The sequence below is a fragment of the Mus caroli genome, unplaced genomic scaffold (assembly GCF_978045245.1).
Source record: "Mus caroli unplaced genomic scaffold, Mus_caroli_1 scaffold_14, whole genome shotgun sequence".
NCBI lineage: Eukaryota > Metazoa > Chordata > Mammalia > Rodentia > Muridae > Mus > Mus caroli.
Window position 1 is genome coordinate 96777137 of NW_028227269.1, and position 21793 is coordinate 96798929.

General features: G+C 40.0%; 2 protein-coding genes across 7 annotated transcripts in view; one reads left to right on the plus strand and one right to left on the minus strand.

Moving 5' to 3' along the window:
• Positions 1-12333, plus strand: part of Zc3h14 (zinc finger CCCH-type containing 14) — a 38394-nt gene extending 26061 nt beyond the window's left edge. Inside the window, exons 11-17 of one of the 2 annotated variants that reach the window (XM_021178630.2) lie at positions 4042-4201; positions 4990-5222; positions 9020-9140; positions 10395-10531; positions 10798-10886; positions 11128-11234; positions 12058-12333. In XM_021178630.2, coding sequence (XP_021034289.1) covers positions 4042-4201; positions 4990-5222; positions 9020-9140; positions 10395-10531; positions 10798-10886; positions 11128-11234; positions 12058-12064 — 854 coding nt within the window. In that variant the 3' untranslated portion in view covers positions 12065-12333. The remainder of the gene's footprint in view (positions 1-4041; positions 4202-4989; positions 5223-9019; positions 9141-10394; positions 10532-10797; positions 10887-11127; positions 11235-12057) is intronic. The other variant, XM_021178631.2, reaches the window with a different exon arrangement.
• Positions 12334-14642: 2309 nt separating this feature from the next.
• Eml5 (EMAP like 5) overlaps positions 14643-21793 on the minus strand; it is a 114606-nt gene continuing 107455 nt past the window's right edge. For 2 of the 5 annotated variants that reach the window (XM_085830612.1, XM_085830610.1), the window contains exons 37-43: positions 20085-20273; positions 19768-19940; positions 18004-18166; positions 17507-17610; positions 16766-16919; positions 16104-16204; positions 14643-15876 (exon numbers count right to left, since the gene is read on the minus strand). In XM_085830612.1, the coding sequence (XP_085686738.1) occupies positions 15840-15876; positions 16104-16204; positions 16766-16919; positions 17507-17610; positions 18004-18166; positions 19768-19940; positions 20085-20273 (921 nt within the window). In that variant the 3' untranslated portion in view covers positions 14643-15839. Of the gene's footprint in view, positions 16205-16765; positions 16920-17506; positions 17611-18003; positions 18167-19767; positions 19941-20084; positions 20274-21793 lie in introns of those variants that run through there. The other 3 variants (XM_085830611.1, XM_029484855.2, XR_015045253.1) reach the window with 2 other exon arrangements.

Below are 21793 nucleotides of genomic sequence, written 5' to 3' on the forward strand. Positions count from 1 at the left end.
GTTGGAAGCTCTGCTCCTTGATTCCTATCTCTACTTTCTGCCTCCTAAATCATCTACCACCCCCTCCAACTCCACAGTCAGTTGTTCCTGTAGTCTCTGTCTCAACATGTGCTATGCTCTCAAAGGTCGGCCTCCATCTAAACCCCAAGTCCTACCCATCTGCTGGGATGGTGTTACTTCTCCTGTTGCTCCTGCCTTCTGCCTGTTGAGTGTTAAGATGCTGCAACCTTGGTTTTGCCTCCATCTTTCAACACTGCATATAATAAGTCGTTTTAAATGTGGTGCCAAAGTCTGTGCCTTGTTGTACCCACTTCATCAGCTCTGGTGCATTCTTTTTTGGTTCGTTTTTTACCTTCATTCCCAGCTCATTTGAAGCATTAAGTAGTTCTTTTGAGGCTTAGAGTGAGTGAGCACAATATTTATTCTGTCAGATTTTTTTATTTTTGAGAACAATGTTCACGGTCTTGATTTTATTTTTTAAACATACTGATTTTGTTTCATGTATGTAATAATTTTTTATTTTGAGGATGTCAAAAAATGATTTTAACATTTTTCTTTTCCCTCCTTGGTCTTGTTTTCTCTGAGTTGTTGGTTCTGACTTTTATGATAGAGGTTCTCCATTCCTTGATGATCTGTTTTAAAGGAGGATCAGTAAAGTGCTGACTGACATTCTAGACTCGAGTTGGGGCGTGAGTGTTTGGACTCAGTTTTTATTGTGGGTCCTGTGTGGAGGATGATCTGTTAGTCTAGTTTGGGGGCAGCCTGAGTACCAGTTAGGTGTTGTTAGTCTGGTCAGCTGTGCCAATAAAGGTCTTCTAAATAGTCTTGATTGTCAGAGTTCACATAGCTCAGTAGAGCAGAACTATGAAGGAATTAACTACTATGCAATGTTTCACTGTAGAATTATTTGAGCATTGCTGGCATTTCTTGGACTTATTGAGAGTCTAAAGTCTCACTTTCCAAGGGAGAGGATCTATAAAATGGGTAAAGGTTTTCAGAGCGCTGCCTTTTAAACAGTGTTCTCACTGTTGATGTTATTTTGTTGTGGTACCTTTCTGTTTAGAACTGGCTGGCTTATCTCTGAGTCTCCAGTAGTGATTGATGGACAAGAGGGTACATACCTGGTCATTCTCAAGTCTTCACTGTAGCGATGGGGATGGGTGTGCTAAGGCTCCAAACAGAAAATGGGTGCACGGACTTAGGCTTTAGGAAAGGCTCATTACTTCCGAAGTAAGCCCTCTAGCATGGCTTGTTCTTTATACTCTACCCAGAGTCCCCTCTGTTGCTTGTTTTCAATCTTTGGAGAATCTTGTAGTCTAAATTAGATTGCTTTATTATTGTCTTAGAATCAGCTTCTCTATCTGTTTTTTCTTTGAAAACATGGTTGTTCCTTTGCAATTGTTTTCCTTATGGGCATACAGCTTTTTATTTAAAAAACAAAACTCTTTATTGCCCTTTTTTTTTTTTTTTTTTTTTTTTAACTGCTTCAGAAAGGTCCAGAAGTAACTGCATGAGCTCAGCCCAGGTCTCTACCCAGACAAACTGTTCCTACCCCCTATACAGGGATTCCCTGTTACCTAGCACCTTTACTAAGCTGCGGTCGGCAGTGCGTGGGTATATAGAGTACTGACATCTATTTTCTTTTTGTCATCTGTGTATATGTAGCATGTATGTTACCTGTGTGCGTGTGTATACACACAGGTGACGGCTTAAAGCTGATGTTAGGAATCATCTTCCCTCATTCTTCCACTTTACTCATTGAGGCAGGGTTTCAGTCAAACCCAGGACTTGCTAATATGACTAGTTTTACTCTGGGATTCCCACCTTCTCATAATGAAGCTGAAGTTACATGTGGCTCACCACTCCCACTGATGATTACTTGGGTTCTGGGTATCCAAGCTGTCAAGCACTTCAGCGACTGATCTATCTCCCTGGCCTGAAACCTGGACTCAGGCTGCACATTTCCCTAAACTTGGGAGCCTGTGACAGTTGCATCCCGTGATTTTCTCAGCTTTTTGTTCTCACTGCCTTTCATTCTCCTTTTACAGCCCTTCTCTCTGGCTGCTCCCTAAATGGCTAACTTTACCTGTGTTTTCCTGTCAGCATTATTTTTGTCTGTTCTGCTGAGGTATGAACTAGGGAGAAGAGCTAGACAACAGAAACTTTAGAGTGCCAGGAAGGGAATGCAGCATTCCTTAGACCAACTTCTGGGCTCTGTTCTAGTTAGCTAGGTACTCAAGTCATTGAAGGGCTTGTGGGACATGGGAAGAAAACTAATGAGTCAGCTTTTTTTCTAGGGTGGGGGCCAGGGCCATCCAGCAGCAGTAGATCACAGTTAAAGTGTGTATGTGTGAGTTCCAGTACAAAGTGTAAATTAGATTCGATGACTTCAAACTAAACAAGCAGGGAGGTGAGCTCCGAGCGTTCCTAATACTTGTGCTCTTAGCCCTCTTCTCACCAGATGTCAGACTGTACATTTTTACCTTCTTTCTAAAGTGTATCAAACTAAAGAAGTCTAAGACTGAACATTCCCTACTGTTCCTCCTTCCTGGACTTTCTACTTCCACCTCATCTCTTTCTTCCCCATTTTGCCTTCCCTGCCTGTGGTTGTAGCCCCCACGCCCACCTCCCACTCCCCGTAGAGCCCTGGTGGTTGATGGGAGTGTAGGGCCTGTACTACTTCTTCCTCGTGTGTTGGAGGGATGAAGGACAGAAATGTTATTTTTATTAACCCATTTGAGACTAGGTCTTACTTTGTAGGCCTGGCTGACCTTGGACTCACTCTGTAGATCAGGATACCCTTGGAGTCCCCCTGAGTGCTGGGACTGAAGGTGTGTATAACCACACCCACCATGGGAAGAAGATAGTTTAACTTTGTGTTTCTAGAAACCTGTTGATTGTGTTTCTTCCCTACTTAGGAATCTCTTACTATTTCTAGACCAGAATTCAAAATATTTAGGCACATGATCCATCATTACATTTCTTCAGTCTTTCTTACCCCGTCATACCATCACATGCATCTTTTTAGCCATTCCACATTTCTCACCTTCTCTCAATGTTCTGTGAAGTCCCCTTCCTTGCTCCATGTGTTTCCTCAGCCTGCATTGGCTCTCTCACTCTCTGTTCTCCTCTTACTCATTCCTTTAATACTCATTTTACATATTCGACTTCAGCCAACATTTCTTTGACCTATCAGCTGGAGGAAGTACCTTGTGTTCTACCAACACCTCTTCATTCCCTTTCTGGACTTTGCTGTTTTAAAATTGTATGTTTCTGATTTTCTTTTCCTTTATCTCCGTTCCTAGCACAGTATTTAGTTGCACAGTAAATAAATATTCAGTGAATTAGTAGCCTGAATTTGGTCTTTTTATTTGTTGGCTTTAAAAGAACCAGTTAACGTTTATCGGTCGATTGTATACTGATAGGTTATCATACCCACTCTGAACTCAGGTCTTGCTACATTTTGTGAAGTAGACAGCCTGTAGATGCTGTAGATGATTTGAGCTTGTGGTGACTTGCACTGAAGATTAGTGTGACCCATTCATCTTAAAGTTTCCTTTCAAAATGGTTTTCTATGTTTACCTGGTTAGAAATTATGCTGAGTGAATTCTTAATAGGCAGTGTTTCCTTTAAATATTACTGTGAAAAATGAATAGAACTCGTTTGGGAAAAGTAGTTGAACAGTTTTGAAACATAATTTTAGGAAACATTAAGATTTCTTAAATTCTTTCTGATTTTGGAAAAAAAAGTAACTGTTGTCCTTTTACTGTGTTTTTAATATTCCAACAGATGTGATATAGGAGAACCCTTCTGCCTTAGGCAAAGAAAGGCATTTGTAATGTACCATGTGGGGAAGGCTATCTGAATTCTCTGAAGAGATGTTTGGAGTAGAATTACAATCCTATCCCTTAGAATTAGTTATGGTTTTCCTTAAAAGTAATTATAATTATATAAAAGATTGACATTCTTCTCACTTGTATGATTTTGAGAATAAAAGGTATATTCAGAAGTAAACATTTATGGCCAATTTTTTTGGCTCAGATTACTATGACATGGAATCCATGGTCCATGCAGACACAAGATCATTTATTCTGAAGAAGCCAAAGCTGTCTGAGGAAATAGTAGTGACACCCAACCAGGATTCGGGGATGAAGACTGCAGATGCCCTTCGGGTCCTTTCAGGACACCTTATGCAGACACGGTAGATGGTTTCTTTTTCTTGTGTAGCTACTGTGTGTGACTGTAGTGCAGGTCAGCTGTTAGTTCCCAGCCTCCCTGTTCCTGTAGCTCCCACTGATGGCGCTCTCAGTGACTCACTGCCCAGGCCAACAGTAGCCAAATTCAGCTCGCAAAAATTCGAGTTCATCTTTCTTGTTCAGAAATCCATTAAATAGAAATAAAAGCTGAGTATAATTGAACTCCATTGATAAGGGGTGTAGTATTTTGTTTTGTTTTAAATGTATACCCAAGGAATTGAACTTAAAAGCTGGGTAACCTAAATCAGGAAATCCTTCTGCAAGGTGTTAAGGACTAAGGCTTGCGTGGTTCCTTCCTAAGAAAGCAGACAGAGTGTTCAGCAAAGAAAAGTACAGATGATAAAAATCACATAAAAATAAAGCTGCTGCCAGATGCTCTGAGCATCCATTCTAAGTTTTTTGGTTTGGTTTGGTTTGGTTTTGGTTTATTTCCATGTTGATCCTATAAGGATCCCACGGACAATGGAGAGTCACAGTTGAGAGGATATTGTCACTATTAGTAAGTCCAGGCTAGAAGGTCACTGTGATGCTGCTGCAAGTGCTGTCCATGGCCGTTGTGTATTAGGATTCCACTTAGGCTGTATCAGGAAGTCATTCTAAGCCTATCTTAGTGAAGCAAGTGCAAAGCAAAGGTACTCCTTTGTTACTACAGTTCTGCTGAAGAGGACTTTAGGAGACTCAGCATTTTGTGTTCGTTTCCCTAATTCTATGGTATTTTTTATCTGTCTGGCAGAGATCTTGTACAACCAGATAAACCTGCAAGTCCCAAGTTTATAGTGACGCTGGATGGTGTCCCCAGCCCCCCAGGATACATGTCAGATCAAGAGGAGGAGATGTGCTTTGAAGGAATGAAACCCGTAAACCAAACTTCAGCCTCAAACAAGGGACTCAGAGGTCTCCTCCACCCACAGCAGTTGCATTTGATGAGCAGGCAGCTTGAGGACCCAGATGGTAGCTTTTCCAACGGTGTGTTGAGAGCTCAGACTTTGCCTTCTTAGCCCACTGTCATTGAGAACGGAGTCTTGGCCTGTGATATCTTGAGTGAATATTGGTTTGAGGCCTCACTTATATTTCTGTCCAGTAGCTGTTTTCTTCTGTCATACAAAACCACCAGTTCAATTTCCTACTCCCTCTGTGCTTGTTTCACGGGGTATTCTGTGATGCTAGTGATAAAATGAAGTTGAGTCAGTGTCATCTAAAATACCTGTTTATTATGATTGCTGAAGGATGAACTATCATTCTTGATGCATTTACCAGCAACAATCTCTCATAGTTAACTTGAGAGAAAGATGGATTTTGATTTTGGTGTTTCCTTGGAAGGGATTTCTTACCTAATCTGGCAGGACACTTTTGAAGTATCGGAAAAACCTTATGTGGCAATTGATCCTGAATAGTACTCAGAGGAACTCAGTTCAGACGGTGCCTACCTTAGGAGCCTATTGTGTTTCCACCGCTCCTCACCTTGCAGACACCAGTCCTTTACCTTCATTTTGTCATTTCTCGCTTGGATTTATATTTATGTGAGCATTTTGCCTGCGTGTATGAATGTGCAGCAGTACATGCATGCCTGCTGCTGTGTCAGATCCCTTGGAAATAGTTACATGCAGCTGTGAGCTACCACAGGGGTGCTGGGAACTGAACCTGGGTCCTCTGCAAGAGTAGCCAGTGCTTTTAGCCACTGAGTGATCTCTCCAGCCCCCACCCATACTTTTCACTCCTGATTTAGATACACCACATCTTAAGCAGGAGAGTTAATTACTAACTCTTAAAAATGAACAGATTCAAGGAAAAAACAGTAAATTTACAAGTGTTTCCTAAGTAATCATTTTCTTTGCAGAGACAAAAAAAAAATTGATAAAATTTTCTTCATCCACCAAAAAATATGGTAAACTAGAACCGATGAGTCTGTGAGCAAGAATGACTTGTAAGAGGCTATTCCTGCTTTAAGTCTATCATGGGGGTATAGTCTTGGTTGTGGAGTGAGCTGTAGTTGTGACCTCAGGTAAAGCAAAATTTGAAAGGTAAAAACTGCAATAGGCAGTACACATTTCTTTTTTTTTTTTTTTTTTTTAAATTCTAATTTTATTATATGTAAGTACACTGTAGCTGTCCTCAGACACTCCAGAAGAGGGCGCCAGATCTCGTTATGGATGGTTGTGAGCCACCATGTGGTTGCTGGGATTTGAACTCTGGACCTCTGGAAGAACAGTCGGGTGCTCTTACCCACTGAGCCATCTCACCAGCCCGGCAGTACACATTTCTTGACTCTGCACGCTTTGTCTAACATTAGGAAGGCTTGGTGTTACTGCTCTCAGTTGTCAATTTGATAGCTTAACACTTAGCTCTGTTAAGACCCATTTTCATTTAAGGGTGAGTTTCCATGCTTGGGCTTGTTGGTATATGGGAAGAAGCAGTGACTGGGTACCATGCCAGTCATGGGTCTGCCTATTTTGTGTGAGGGATGTGGCCATTGTAGATGAGTAGAGTGCTTCCTTTGCCACTGTGAACTCTTCAGTTAAGTGTGGGGATGAAGCTCTGCATCCTGGAAGGTTTGTCTTCACCTGGTGCAAGCAGGGAGTTGAAGTTTCTCTTTGGGTTGATTATTTTGGTGGAGGTGTTTGAGAGTGCTAACCAAGCGCACCATCTATGTTGATACACCTCCACTGAACATCATATGGCATCACGTCACAGCTTTCAGTACAAAGTGAATTTGCCTCTGGAAATTTAAATTTGAAGTTTTATCATAAATGAAGTAAAATATCAGCATAGGAAAATAAGAGCCATGACTTATATATATTGTTTCTTTTTTTTTTTTTTTTTCCACTAAGAGAAAATCGCCTGGTAACATACTTTACTACTACTACTACTATTATAATCATTATTATTGAGTAGCTACTTCATTTTTCTGGCTGCATTGCTCTTTGGATCTAGTCTTCCTTTGTTCTAGGTCATCATGTCTTGTATATGTAGCAGTGTGGGGCAGTTTCCTTTGTAGTGGTGGGACAAAGATCATCTACAAGTGAGTGAGGTTCCCTTCCCAATGCTGTTGGGGTTTCTTTTTTTTTTTTTTCCATTTTTTTTAAATAACATATTTTCCTCAATTACATTTCCAATGCTATCCCAACAGTCCCCCATACCCTCCCCCCCCACACACACACACACTCCCCTACCCACCCACTCCCACTTTTTGGCCCTGGTGTTCCCCTGTACTGGGGCATATAAAGTTTGCAAGTCCAATGGGCCTCTCTTTCCAGTGATGGCTGACTAGGCCATCTTTTTTTTTTTTTTTTTTTTTTTTAAGATTTATTTATTTATTATATGTAAGTACACTATAGCTGTCTTCAGACACTCCAGAAGAGGGCGCCAGATCTCGTTACGGATGGTTGTGAGCCACCATGTGGTTGCTGGGATTTGAACTCTGGACCTTTGGAAGAGCAGTCGGGTTCTCTTACCCACTGAGCCATCTCACCAGCCCCTAGGCCATCTTTTGATACATATGCAGCTAGAGTCAAGAGCTCCGGGGTACTGGTTAGTTCATAATGTTGTTCCAGCTGTTGGGGTTTCTTTAGAAATTTCTTTTATATCCTATGTCGAAAATAAGTTACTTTCTGTTTTTCTTATTTTGTTGCATAGGAGAACAAGCCCAGGGCCTTATGGATGCAGAGTAAGCATTCACTGCTGGACTGACTTTCAGTCCTGCTCTATTTAAAGTAGTATAGAAATTTGTATCAGGCATATTGTGGTCATTACTGAGACTCCTGTCTCAGTAACGTGGTCACCACATGATGCTCTTTGTGCCAAGTTCTCCTGTAGGGAGGGCAGACATTGGGTCACTAGAGCAGAAATATTGCCTTTTTTATATAATCTGATTCTGAATAAGGTGAGTTTCACAGATAACAGACTTTTGCCCAAGCAGTCTAGATGAACTACTAATATGCAAAGCCAATCTGACCTACAGAGCTCAGACACCCTGCTGCTGTATAGCCAAGTGAGAGTTGGCTTCATAAACAGTAAAACCTAACAGTGATATCTCAGATCAGAAGGTAGTGATTATGGCCTTCATGTATAAAGTTATCTGGCATCCTAAATTAGACTCGTATACACGTCATACGAAAAGTTAGAGGTCCCATTCTCCTGCCACAGCATTTGGACGTGACTTAATGCAGACAGTGAACTCCATGGGTGAAGCTTATTTCCAGGCCATAGTCCTAGCCTGTCTACTTCTGCCACATAGCATCTTTCACTCAGCCAGACTTCAGACTAGCTGTTAGAAGACCTTCTCTAGTCTACCCCCATCCCCAAGCCCATAGGCAGTGTCATTTGCTGGCTCATCTTCTGTAAAGCTGTTTTCCCCTTCGATATCAAGGTGATTTTAGTACCCAGACCTTTACTGACTATATATACTTTAGTGTTTTGGAATAATTTCTTATTTGGACACTTGTCATTTGGCTAGAATATGAAAATTATTCACATTCCTTATCAGCTTGTTTTTAGCTTCATTTTTAACTTTGGTATCTTTTACTTTTGTATTTCAGTTCCGAAGTGAGACTGAAATTAACTTACGACTTTATGACAACTCTGGTCTTCTTTCTGCTAGCTTTTAGGTTCCATTACTAGGATTGGCCATATCATCTGGTGTTATTTTTCAGGGCTACAGACATTAAGGAATATAAAATTTTGAGATTGGGGCTTGGGGCAGATTTATTGCATAGACCTTGTACTGAAAGCCTAATGAACAAAATGGTCTTAATTCCTTTTTGAAGCCGAGATGACTGACCTGAGTGTGGCACAGAAACCAGAAAAGCTTTTGGAGCGCTGCAAGTACTGGCCTGCTTGTAAAAATGGGGATGAATGTGTATACCATCATCCCATTTCACCTTGCAAGTGAGTAATAATAGCCAGTGGTTATTTCCATAGTAATGTCTACACCCTACCACCTCTCCTTTCACCTCTGTAGAGGTTTTATCAGTAAACAAGATTCTTGATACCTATCCTAACCATCCCTGGAGCTTTGTGTGTTTTGAAAATGGTGTGTGTTTGGTACCTAGGATCCTGAAATGTCTGGGTCCCTTGCTACATCAAGTGTAACTATACAGTTAGTATATATTTGTTCACAGATATCTATTTTATTTAGATTGGGGATAAGCTGAGTTATTTGAGTAATGAAAAAAATATTCTAGATGTGGATTAGTTTTCCTTACCAACTGTTTGATTTAATGCATTTTGTTTTGTTGGCCCTATGACTGGACTGTGTCCATGTTTTCACTGTAAGTACATGTAGTAGCATAATTCAGTATGTCAAGACTTAAGTATGAATCTTACAGTACAGTGCCTTGATCAGAAATGTCCTTACTGTTTTAAAATTTACTTAAGAGAGATGGGTCACACTGGTTAAGAGCACTGTCTGCTTTTCCAGGGGACTAAGGTACAATTCCCAGTACCCACATAGCAGCTCATACAATTGTTTGACTCCCAATTCCAAGGAATCTGACATCCTCACACAGACTTACATGCAGGCAAAACATCAATGCACATAAAAATTTTTATTAAAAAGTTATAAAAGGAGAAGAAGTGAAATCTAGGTTTTGACATTCTGTTAAAGTAGAACTATGACTCAAAATCTATTTTATAGTGTCTTGCCTTGAGTTGCAACATGTTAGACTTCCTCCAGATCTGAAATACACTTGTGTTCTATTTTGGTATTTAGTATCCTTTAACAAAGTCCTAGTTGCCCCGCCCTACTCCTCACTCCCACCACAGAGTATTGAAGCCAGAGCTTCTTCATGTTTATCAGGGAAGTATTCCATGGAACAATGTTCCTAGTCCATTATTACTGTGTATGTGAGACAGGCAGACTAGATGTCACATGTGTGCAGGTGCCTCCAGGGGCCAGAAGAGGGCATTGAATCCCCTGAAGCTGGAGGTCCAGGCAGTTAGTAGCAGCCACCCAGTGTTGATACTGGGACCTGAATTCAGGTTCTTTAGAAGATCAGCAGGCGCTTGTAAAACCTGAGCTATCTTTCCAGCCGGGCATGGTGTTTGTGAAGTCCCTCTAAAAAGAAAAACAGCCCCCCCCCCAAAAAAAACCCTAAGTCATTGAGATGTTAAATATAAATAATAATTGTTTTTGTTTTATAGAGCCTTTCCCAACTGTAAATTTGCTGAGAAATGTTTGTTTGTGCATCCAAATTGTAAATATGACACAAAGTGTACTAAAGCAGATTGTCCCTTCACTCACATGAGTAGAAGAGCCCCGATACTGACTCCAAAACCAGGTTAGTAACTTTGTGCAGTTATAGTCAGGTCAAAAAGTAGAAAACAACATTTTCTGGCTCTAAGTGATAGGAAACAACAAAAGAATAGTTTTAGAAATGATTTTAGTATGTAAAGAACAAATCTGCCTCTCTTACAGAACTCTGCTATATTTTATCTTGACTGAGAAAACTTGTTCTAAATTAAATGATTCTAACCTTACTAGTAGACTGCATTAAAAAATGATGTTGCCAAAATAGATTTGAGCATTGTTTATTCTGATTGTCAGTGTCGTCACCAGCACCGTCTTCTAATGGCCAGCTCTGCCGTTACTTCCCTGCTTGTAAGAAAATGGAATGTCCCTTCTACCATCCAAAAGTAAGAAGTTTTATTTTCTAAAAAATGGTTCTAGTGGTAATCTCTCATTCTGAAGCTTGGGTTTCATTTTTGTGTACGTTTTAAGTTACGTGTATGTCTGGTTTTGTGTGTATTTTCTAAGGCTTTTAGGGGTGTTACTGTGGAGTGTTAGCGTTAGAGTGAGGTGCTCACCCTCATCTCACGTGCGCAGTTCCTGTATTAGCTTGAAGATTTTAAGTTTCCTCCTCTCATTTCTGTTCAGCACTGTAGGTTTAATACTCAGTGTACAAGACCTGACTGCACATTTTATCATCCCACCATTACTGTGCCACCAAGACATGCCTTGAAATGGATTCGACCTCAAACCAGGTGAGGATTTAAGTTAGTTTTTTAAACTCTGATGTCATTTAGAATTACATCTTACTGTCTATGTTCTTCAGCTGTATAAGCACACAAATCTGAGGGACAGTGAATTTTATTTCTTCCCCTGTTCCTTTAAAATTAATTTTAAAAGAATTCCTTAGCAAAAATGATTTACTACACGAACCAAATTTATCCAGTGATGACTTTTTTTATAGTCTACATCATCTCCAGATGGGTTCTTTTTTTGTGGTGTTAATTATTGAATCCGGAGCCTAATGCATAATAGGCACCCAGTGAGCTCCACCCTTCAGCCTTTCTAAAAACTTGTGAGCATACACAGTGAAGATGCAACACCAACGCCAGCAGAATGGTCTGTGTGGGTGTATTATACACACTGATCAGCAGTCTCAAGGCAGGGATGGGGGAGACTGCTTGGTTTCTAAAGTGCTTATATTACCTCACAAGCTTGACAATCTGAAATTTGATTCCCAGAATCCATGTAAAAATGTGGGTCATCTTAGTATGTAGAGCTGGGAAGGCAGTCCAGCCTACTTGATGGGTTCCAGGCCATTGAGAGTCCCTGAATTTGAAAGGGTATAAATAGTGTGACATTTGAGGTTGACCTCTGGGTTCCACGTGTGTGCTCACACATACATAAAAAAATAAAAGGAATCCCACGTCAGTTTCCTTAGACTGAAGTTTCACAATATTTTACTGTGGCCTAGAAGTTAAACTGCATAATTGAATTATTTAAAGACAAAACTTTTTAGCTAATGTATATGGTATTTATATGCAAAGCAGTTAACGTAAAAATTTTGGTTTTATCCAGTGAGTGATGCCCTAGTCCTACCTGGCAGAAGATCATACAGTTTGAAAGCTTCCATCTTCTGATGAGAGATGTTCTACAGAACTTGTCACGTCTTTGAAATTTAGAATATATTGCTTTCATAATACGAATTTTACTGCCCCACTGAAGTGTCTAATTTTTCAAGTTTGTAAGTTTATTAAGTGGTTTCAACATTTTTTGTTTGTTCGTTTTGACTATGAAAAAGACAGTTTAAAGAAAAGCCAAATTCTATTAAAACATTTGCGGCATGTTTGTACATTGCTGTTTAGTAATCATTTTTGGTAATGGTACTTGCAGCTTAGGGCTGCGGTGCTGTGGGAAGGCCAGTGTCCTCAGAGCTGAAGCACTTTTTAGCTTTCCCCAAAGGTAATGCAGTGTCTGTAACCCAGCGTGGTAACAGTGGCCAGGCTTTGAAACTGAGGCAGCTTTGGAACAACTAGTTTAAATTTCTTTTTTTAGTGTCTAAATGACTTTCTTCTGAGAAGCATAATGCAGACTTTATTTTGAGTGCTACTTTGGTGGAGTGGACCGAGGTCCCGTGCCTTTCTGAAAGTGAGCAGAGACATGGTCATAAAGGGTGAGCAGAGTTGGAATGACGATGTAGAAATATATGGACAGTTCTTTGAAATGCTCCCATTTACTATTAGCTTGTCATTCTTAAGTAATTTTGGAGGGACTACATTATCACAAAAGTATACAAAAATTTTTACAGGCATATGTACAGAAAGTATCAGAAAACAGACTTTGAACTCACAAGAATATAAATATACGTATATATTCCCATATTCTGAAAAATGTCATCAGAAATAACTCCACAGAAAATATGTTATTACTAAAGATCATTCTTGAAATGTAGAAGTTGAGATTTAAGTGGTATATTTTAAATGACAGAACTATATTGCAGAGATAGGAAGGGTAAAACTTGGCCTACTGTACTATGGAGTTTTATGTGTGGTTTTTGAAACTGTTAAGGCAAGATGTGTCATGTTTTAGAATTAAATAACAGACAACTGATTTCAAAAACTTGTTGTTTTAAAAATTAAAGTGTAAAAGGTGGTTAGCAAAGGGGATATAATAAAAGCTCAAACATTTTGAGGACCAAATTTAACTGTTAAGATACAATAAAGTCACATCTATAAAAATCTGTGTTTAATAATGTGAAGCCAGCCTTCTACTGTGGTCATTGCCTTTCCATTGAAAGATAAAAGCATTAGCTAGTTACTCAACCATTTGATAAACTGGCCTTGACCATGCTAACCCCAGAGGGTGAAGATCAGAAACAGCAAAAGAACAAAGGAGACAAGGGCCTGAAGCTGCCTGCTGCACAGGTTCAGGTGAAATGGCAACTCTTCATACAGTGAGGACACTGAATTTAAGGCGTTCATTCTAGCTTTGCTTCTGAGCTAAAGAATTTTGTTTAAAGTCGTGCGATTTCTGGAACTAGGCCATTACCACTTTGTAAAAAATACGTGTAGATGTCTTCTCATAATTGTCTAGTAAAGGACCAGAAACAGGGAACAAGGGCTTAGATGGTTTAGCTTTTTAGAAGGAAATGACATGTGACAATCTAATTGTTTTCTGTTACTGAACGGTGACTAGAAACACATTTTAAAATTTTTTTTTTCATGTACTTGCAGGCTGGCCTCAAATTCACTTTGTAGCTAAGAATGATTTTGGATTTCTGATTCTGTGCTTGCACTTGGGATTGTAGGCATGCCTCATTTCTATGTAGTGCTAGAGGTTAAATCCAGGGCTTTACAAATGCAAGGTAAGCACTGAGCTGTATGTGTGTGCCCTAGCCCTACATTTAAATGGTTCATTGTTTAATTCTACAAGTTATAGACAAGCTTACTCTAAGCCTAAAGCAATTACTGACTACTTGTTTTAAATGAAACACTCCAAGGAGTCACCCAGAGAAGAAGTAGGCATGATGGCTGGTAATGGAGAGCACTGGAGTGGACTGTGTGCTCTGGCATGCATTTATGTAGGAAACTAGTAGGACCACAGTAGCTGGTGGCAGTCTTGGGCTATTAATTCATATACTGCAGGCACACACCATAATTTTCTGGGTTTAACAACTAAAGGGCAGGTTCTCTGATTCATTACCTTTTTCACAGTTGGTGGCCATGTGATGACTATTCAAAAGTTAGCCTGATCCCTGGTCTTTAGTCACAGAACTGACCATTGCAGTGACAAAGACTTGACTTACCAGGCTGGCCACACTGAAGGACAAAAATAGTGGAAGCAGTTTTTACTTTATGGTTTACTTGCTTAACATTACAGACTTTTACAGAATTAAGAATATTCTGTAACTAAAAGCTGGCAAATTGTCCAGAGGGAAAAACCTTAGAACTATATACCATGCTTAAATTTGAAGTATTTTCCTTTTTATAGGAATTCTTTAATATATTGACTACCGTTTTATGTAACGCCAGTTTAGACGGACCATTCGGTATGAGCATTAGAAACGTTATCTTAAGCTTTAAGTTTCTTGCAATCTCCTCATCAGCTTTAAAACCGACCATGCTCCAAGCACTGCTTAGACAAAACTTCCTTGATGCGATGTGTTCATTTCTGGTTTTAATAGTCACAATATTTTTAGCCATAGAAAACATATCAAACCAAACAGGGTTCCAGAAGCCTGAGGGGTTGGAGTCTAATGCTACAACAATAACTCACACAGTAAAATAAAAGTGGAAACAGCCAGTAGAGCATCCTCAGTGTCTTCACGCGTAGAAAAATAAATTTTTATGCAGCAGTCTACTGGACTTTTCATCTTGAGGAAACTTTAGTGAGGCTAAACAGCAAAGTCTTAGACAGGAAGTCCCAGTCTTTGGCAGCATTAAGTGGAAGGACTCTGACTGAGTTCTTCAGATGAACCTGGAGTCAGTCATTTTGGAAAATAGCCTTATAGGGTGGCATACATCTAATTAAATTATTTTTCTCAATACAAAACTATAAAATTTTATGCCCAGTTATTAGTATATGAATTTAATGCTTGTGTTTACACAATAAACAAATGTTTATTAGTTAGATCATACCTTTAAATATGCAGTATTATCTTTCAGTTAAGTGCTCTGGCTATCACAGAACCTTAAGAAAACTTGGAAATGAAGTTCACTGTATTATTTTCCTATTAACGAGGCCATAATTGTGATTCATAATTTTATAGAGATGGCTTCTAAACACAGCTCAAAATGAAAATATAGTAGCCATGTACTGCTGACTCTGGATCTATCCTTAGTTCAGGCTATAAAGTGGCCTTTGCAGAGGGTACTTTATTAATGTAAGTTCCCTTAAGAAAAATCTTTGCATTTTGAAAACAGATTCGGGTGATGGTTGGTTATTCCTTTCCTTTATAAGGGTGAAATATTTCATCGAACAAACCTTAAGGAGAAACGTTAGAAATGAGATGAAGTTGTTTTGTTTTTGTTTTTAAGACTGCTATACCCTAAAAGTCTCCTGGGCAAGTCTGCCAAAATTCCACACTCCTCAATAAGAGGAGGAGGTTGGCTTTTACCAAATAAATACTCAGTCATTTCTTGCAGTGTAATTATCTGGCAGTGTGTGGACTATAGGTTGGTACATACAGCAAGCATTTTAAACTGTCTGTCTGTGTGCTGCTGTGTGGATGATTCTGCACATCCCTCCCTGTCACAGTCTTCAGTTAGCACCACTTGACCATGCAGTTTGGTTTTGGTTTTTCCAACGTGGAACTGGTCTCTTGAGGTGAGATTTGTTTAGTCTTCTCAGCATCATACCTTTCAGTGAGGCATGTGTACACATTTCCAGACAAACAAACTGCAATCAGAAAAAAGTGACAAGGAGTTTTATCACATTCTAGATTTTCAGAAGAGTTTGCCAGCTACAATAACTCGTTTTGGTGTGTTTTTATGAGGTTAATGGCTTTGAAATTACTAGTTATCTTCTGATAAGTTCTGGCTGTGTTGATTGCCACATCTATATAATTACCAAGTCTTCACTGCTGAAAGGTAATCCTGCTCTTCCTGGGCTGACCAAGTACTGACCTGCAGTCATCGCCTCCAGCACTGACAACATGCCGGTCACCACTGGTAAATCGAATATTTGTCACATGAGGGGAATGACCCAAGAACCTCTTGTGCTTTGCCTGAAATGGAAACAAAGCCCCCTCAGCAGGGATCTACACAAAGGTTCCAACAACAAAGCACAATTCATCACTAGAGCAGGGATTCTTGTAAAGTTTACAGGTCTGTGTACAACAAACTAGGTCATTTAGGCAGTCATATTTTTTTCTCTGAAGAACGGGGAGGGGCTGGAGTCTGTTATTAATTATTATAGATTTGATTCATAAAAGCTCATCAGAACTTTCCTACGAGTTTCCAAAGACTGTGGGGATGGTTTGGGTTTTTTGAGACAAAACATAGGCTATCCTTGAATTTAGAAATCTACCTGCCTGCCTCTGCCCCTCTGCCCCACATCTGCTGTGCTGGAATCAAAGGTTGGACACCACCACACCTAGCATGAAAGGTCTGTTTCTAGGAAATGTTACTTTGGCTATTGAAGTTTGAGGAAACTCTTAGAAATAAAAATTCCAGCATTTTCATGTTAGAACCGCAACATTCTAAAATATGTGTGTTGGGGGGGGGGGGGAAAGGGGTGACTCATCTAAGATTCAACGAAAGTAATACAAAATGCTACACAGACTTACAAATTTTTCTGGGCATGGAAAGTCATATAATTTAACCATGCCAAAGTCATCTCCTGTCACAAGGCTGATTCCTGAGTGAGACACACAGGCACAGGTGACATCCGCCTTCTCAGCATGTCTGGACCAGATTCCCATAACTTCATCTCCTAAAATACTAAATAGAGGGAAAGCAAATGTACCTCAGATAGGTCTGTTTAATGATTAAAATGTCTGTGCTGTATCTATTGCCTCTGCCTCCCGAGTGCTGGGTTAAAGATGTGCATTGCCGTTGACAGTTTAGGAAAGTGCCTGAAATCTTCAAGGTCATTATACAAGTTCTTCTCAAGAACTTGTTGAGCCATGGAAACTGATAAAGTGTAGGACAGTGTTGAATCAGAAAGGGTCCCAGAATCAGCATGCCATTAAGAATTCAGATAACAAACTCATATATTCCCTTGTAAAATAAATTAAAAAATAGGAGTTTCCTACATTTGTTTTGTTTTGTATTTTGAAATGGTCTTGCCATATATCCCTGGGTAGCCTCAATTTCACTATGTAAATCAAACCTGCTAGAACCCAAAAGAATTCACTCTGCCTCTCATATGCTAGGACAACAAGAATTGAGCCAAAATGCCTAAGGCCGTTTTCCTGCATTCTGTTCAAACATGTGGCCTGTTTGTGCTAGAAAAGCACTCTACTGCTGAGCCTCATCCCTAGTCCACATTTTCCAACTTTCTAACAAACCTCAAGTTACTTGTTTACCTAGTCCAGGTAGCCCACGTGATCCTGTCAATGGCAGCATGATCCACAAGGTGTTTTCCTGAAGGCACTTCATAGACATGCCGTTTATAGCAGCCACTAGAAACCTGTTCTCAAAATGAGAGGTAAAATTTATTAGACAAAGGCAAATCCATTACCAGCAGACACAGTTGTATGTGTCATCTTGAGGATGCAAAACCCACAATAAACTAGAAGGAAAGGAGATGCAGGTGAGGATAGCAGGTACAGAATGAGCAGAGGTCTAATGCACAGCGATAAAGGCTAGTATTTGGGACTCCCACTGAATGATGAGATCACTGGTCACAAAGTCTTCTAATGAGCATGATAATTATATACATAATCTGTAATATGTATATACATAAGTAGTAAGTTTATTTTCACAAAGAATGGGCTACAGAAAACATAACATCTAAGGAGAGGTGGCTTTCAGTGCATTCTCTAAGGAAATGTACACACTGAGCGCAGTACTAGTGTCCTACCTGGAGATGTCTGCTGTCTGCAGAGAAGTCCATCTGAATGACAAAGCTTGGAATGTCTTTGCAGTAGCTGATTCTGTTAAGTGTGGGTCCCAATGTCAGGTCATAAAAGTCCACTGAGTTCTCACTGGAACCCACCGCCAAATACCGGGAATCTGGGCTAAATCTGAACACATAAAATGTAAAAAAAAAAAAAAAAAAGGTGTTAGGTCCCATGTAGTGGTTTACCTGTTTTTAAGATCAGAGACTTACCCTAACAACTAAAAATCAATTTATGTTTGATAGAACTTTAAGTTACCTAGAAGATAACTGATCAAACATGCAGATTTTATTTGCCTATTAACATTTTAGTAAAGGTTTTTACATTTTGATTATATATTAAATGTTTCTTCCAATTTTAAGTTTAAAATAACTTTTGATTTCCTTTTGTAATTTTGAGAGTCTCTCTGTGTAATACTTCCTGACTGTTCTGGAACTTGTTTTATAGACCATGCTAACCTCAAAATTAGAGATCCACCTGTCTGCTTCCTCAGTGCAAGGCTTAAAGGTGTGCACCTCCATGACTAGCTTCAAAATAACTATAAAAATTAACATTCCAGAATTGCTAAGATAATATACTTCATAAGACAGAAAAATGATGTCTTAAAATCCAAATAGCCAGTTTAGCTCACTCAGGTTGTGAGGGTGGAATGACAACTTCAAGCTGGAAGAGTATTTGTTAAAATATAAATGTTCTCCCCTATCAGTCATGAGACAAACTCAGTCTTTAAAAATGTCCCATGGGTCCTGCCTGTTGAGAATAGAGACATTGTAAGGGCGAAGGAAAATCAGTTAAAAGTTTTACATGCTTAAGTTCCTTAAGATTTATTTTATAGGAGGACTTTTCAGCTGAAAACACCCATTTTTGAGAGACCTGGACCCAATAATCTTATCGATTTGCACAGCGTTTTGTAAGGGTAGCCACTATGGAAATTAGTTTAAGCCCTAAGAAACAAAAGGATCAAGAAAGGGTTAAAGGCCACAGAGACCACGCAGTAGATAAAGGTGCGTGGCTATGAAGCCTGACAACCTGAGTTCAATCCCTGGGACATAATGTGGTAAAGAAAGAGAACCAACTTGTCTAAGTTGTCCTCCGACTTTAACTTGTGCACCCTGTGGTATGTGCATACCTTAAATGTACATTGTATGTATATACATGCACACACACAATAAATGTAATCTTTTGAAGAAGGCTTGGTTAATTTGAATTCTGGGAAATAGATATTCAGTGAGTACTGGCTAAATGAGTGAGCCAGGAATGCAGATTCCGGGAAGGTGGGTGAAAGGCAGTCAGGAGAAGCTGAGGGGAGGAAGGCCACAGCTGCTCTGTGAAACCTTGCTGAGATTAAGCAAGATTAATTAAACCTTGGTTCTCAGACTTCTTAATGGCTGCTGGATCTCTTGTATCAAACAGTACAAAATAGTTCTCAGCACAGTGAGTTTACTGCACATGTCTAGTACAGTGAGGCTCACTGGGATTTTTAATTTAGCAAGGAGAATATATAGCCACACCAGCATGCAACTGATAGATAGGCACTGGGTATGTAGCTCAAGAAATAAAGCATTTGCGTCAAAGGCATGAAGCCATAGGTATGATTTCCCCCCATATGACAAAAAATAAGGTATTAGCCTATGAGGACTTAATCTGGATGCATGGGCAAGTTTTTTAATGTTCATAGTGGTCATTGTAAAAATCAACTAGAAAATCTATTCCATCTGTTGACTAACCTGATATCATGGATTGCACATCGCCTGTCTCTCTTCTTTCCCCATATTTTTAGAGAACTCACAAGTAATATAATAAATTCTCCATTTTTCATTCCAATAGCCACCATGTCCCCTTCGGGGCTATAACACACTGTCCGAGCAGCGTGTCCCAAATTCACTTTGTTTAGCATCTTCTGCATAAGAAGCAAGAGTCACAGGAAACAATTACAAACAAAATCAATTTCCCCACACCTCTAAATAATACCAAGTTAAAGCTAGCAGTTGAGTGTTTCCACTTCTTAAAAACTATAACCTCTCATTAAAGTGTTTGTACCTACTTTATCAGCAATGTCCCAGAGTCTCACTGTCCCATCTTCAGCAGCAGAAAGGAAGAAGTCCCTGGAGGGATGTGTTGCGAGTCCCCAGATTGGCCCATCCACATGGCCATTAACTAAAATGTTACATGCTGCATTTTTCTCTCCAACTTCAATTATTTCCGAATTCCTTGTCCCAACTAGTATCTTGCCCTGAAATACAAAGGGACCAATATACTTAATGCTATAAAACAGTTACATGCTTTGAGCTAATATAGTTATAAAGCGAGCATTAGTTCATACAAACATTTCTATTCCTAGGGCCACACAAGTGCAACATTGCTGGGCTACTTCATGGGATGTCAGTGCTAGAGACTAGTATGATGCCCTGCCACGCTTCAGTAGCAGAGTTTTGGCTTTGACTATGACAACTTTAGGACCTCCAGAATGGAAAATAAGTGCACTGAGACACAGGGAGAAAGAACTGGAATTCATCTTTTAGTTAAGTTAGTGAATTGCTAGGTGTGGTGCCCTACACCCATAATACCAACACCCGGAGCTGAGGAGGGATGACTGCAAATTCCAGGCCAGCGTGGACTACACAGCAAGGACTTGTCTCAATAGTAGAAATTTTAAAGTGGACGTAACTAGGCTTTAAGTATACAGACAGGACAGCACATGCATGCGACTTATAGACCTGCAGTGCAAGTGCAGGACAGTCTTTACAGAGATGTGTGAGGTTTTGTTGCTTTTAAGGGAAGCAGAATAGGGGAAATTAAGGGACCCTGAAAGAGGAAAAGTCCTAGGGCATCTGATGTTTTTTTTTTCCCCTAACTGCAAATCAAGAATTGGATGCACTTAAAAACAAACCAAACCTCTGCCCCAATTCATCAGGAAGACTTCGCTCCCCCTCCCCTCCCCTCCCCTCCCCTCCCCTCCCCTCCCCTCCCCTCCCCTCCCCTCCCCCTTACTTTATTTATACTTATTTTTATTTGAGGTGGGGAGGGAGAGGTTGAGACAGGGTTTCTCTGTTCCCCTGGCTGTCCTGGAATTCACTCTGTAGCTCAGGCTGGCATCAAACTCAGAGATCTGCCTGCCTCTGCCTCCTGAGTGCTGGGATTCAAGGTGGTGCCCAGCTACTAAGACTTTTTAAACAACAATAATCCTTTTCTGAGAGACAGCTGAACTCAAGCATGTACAACAGCTGAGTTGAGTATGGAGTGCACATCTTTAATCCCAGCACCCAGGAAGCTAAGGCAAGACCAAAGTGGGTTCTCTTTGAGTTTAATCTCATCAGTATTCATCCCTCACCCATTGATACAAACAGTGCCTCTCAGAAGCCACCTTACAATAAAAAGGTATATTTTTAAGTGCAGGATAAGTAAATGACATCATTTTAAAACCTTTAAATTTTTAATTTTAAAACTGCTTAAGCCGCTAGAGAGATGTCTGAGCACTTTAGAGCAGTTGCTGCTCTTACAGAGGCCCACAGCTCACAGCCAGACATTTCCTGCAGTGCACCTCAAGCTCCTGCTCACACAGGAACAGGGGTCTCTAAGGGAGGAATTCCTCAGAGTCAGCCAGGAGCACCATGGCAATCTGCTGTTGCTGGAGCTACATGGAAAGAGCTGCTCTAATTAAAAGTGAGTAATAAAAAAACAAAAAACCAGAAGGCTGTCTAACTCAGATGCCTGCCATTGAATCCCCTTGTCCTAAGTGGACTATTTTGTTGG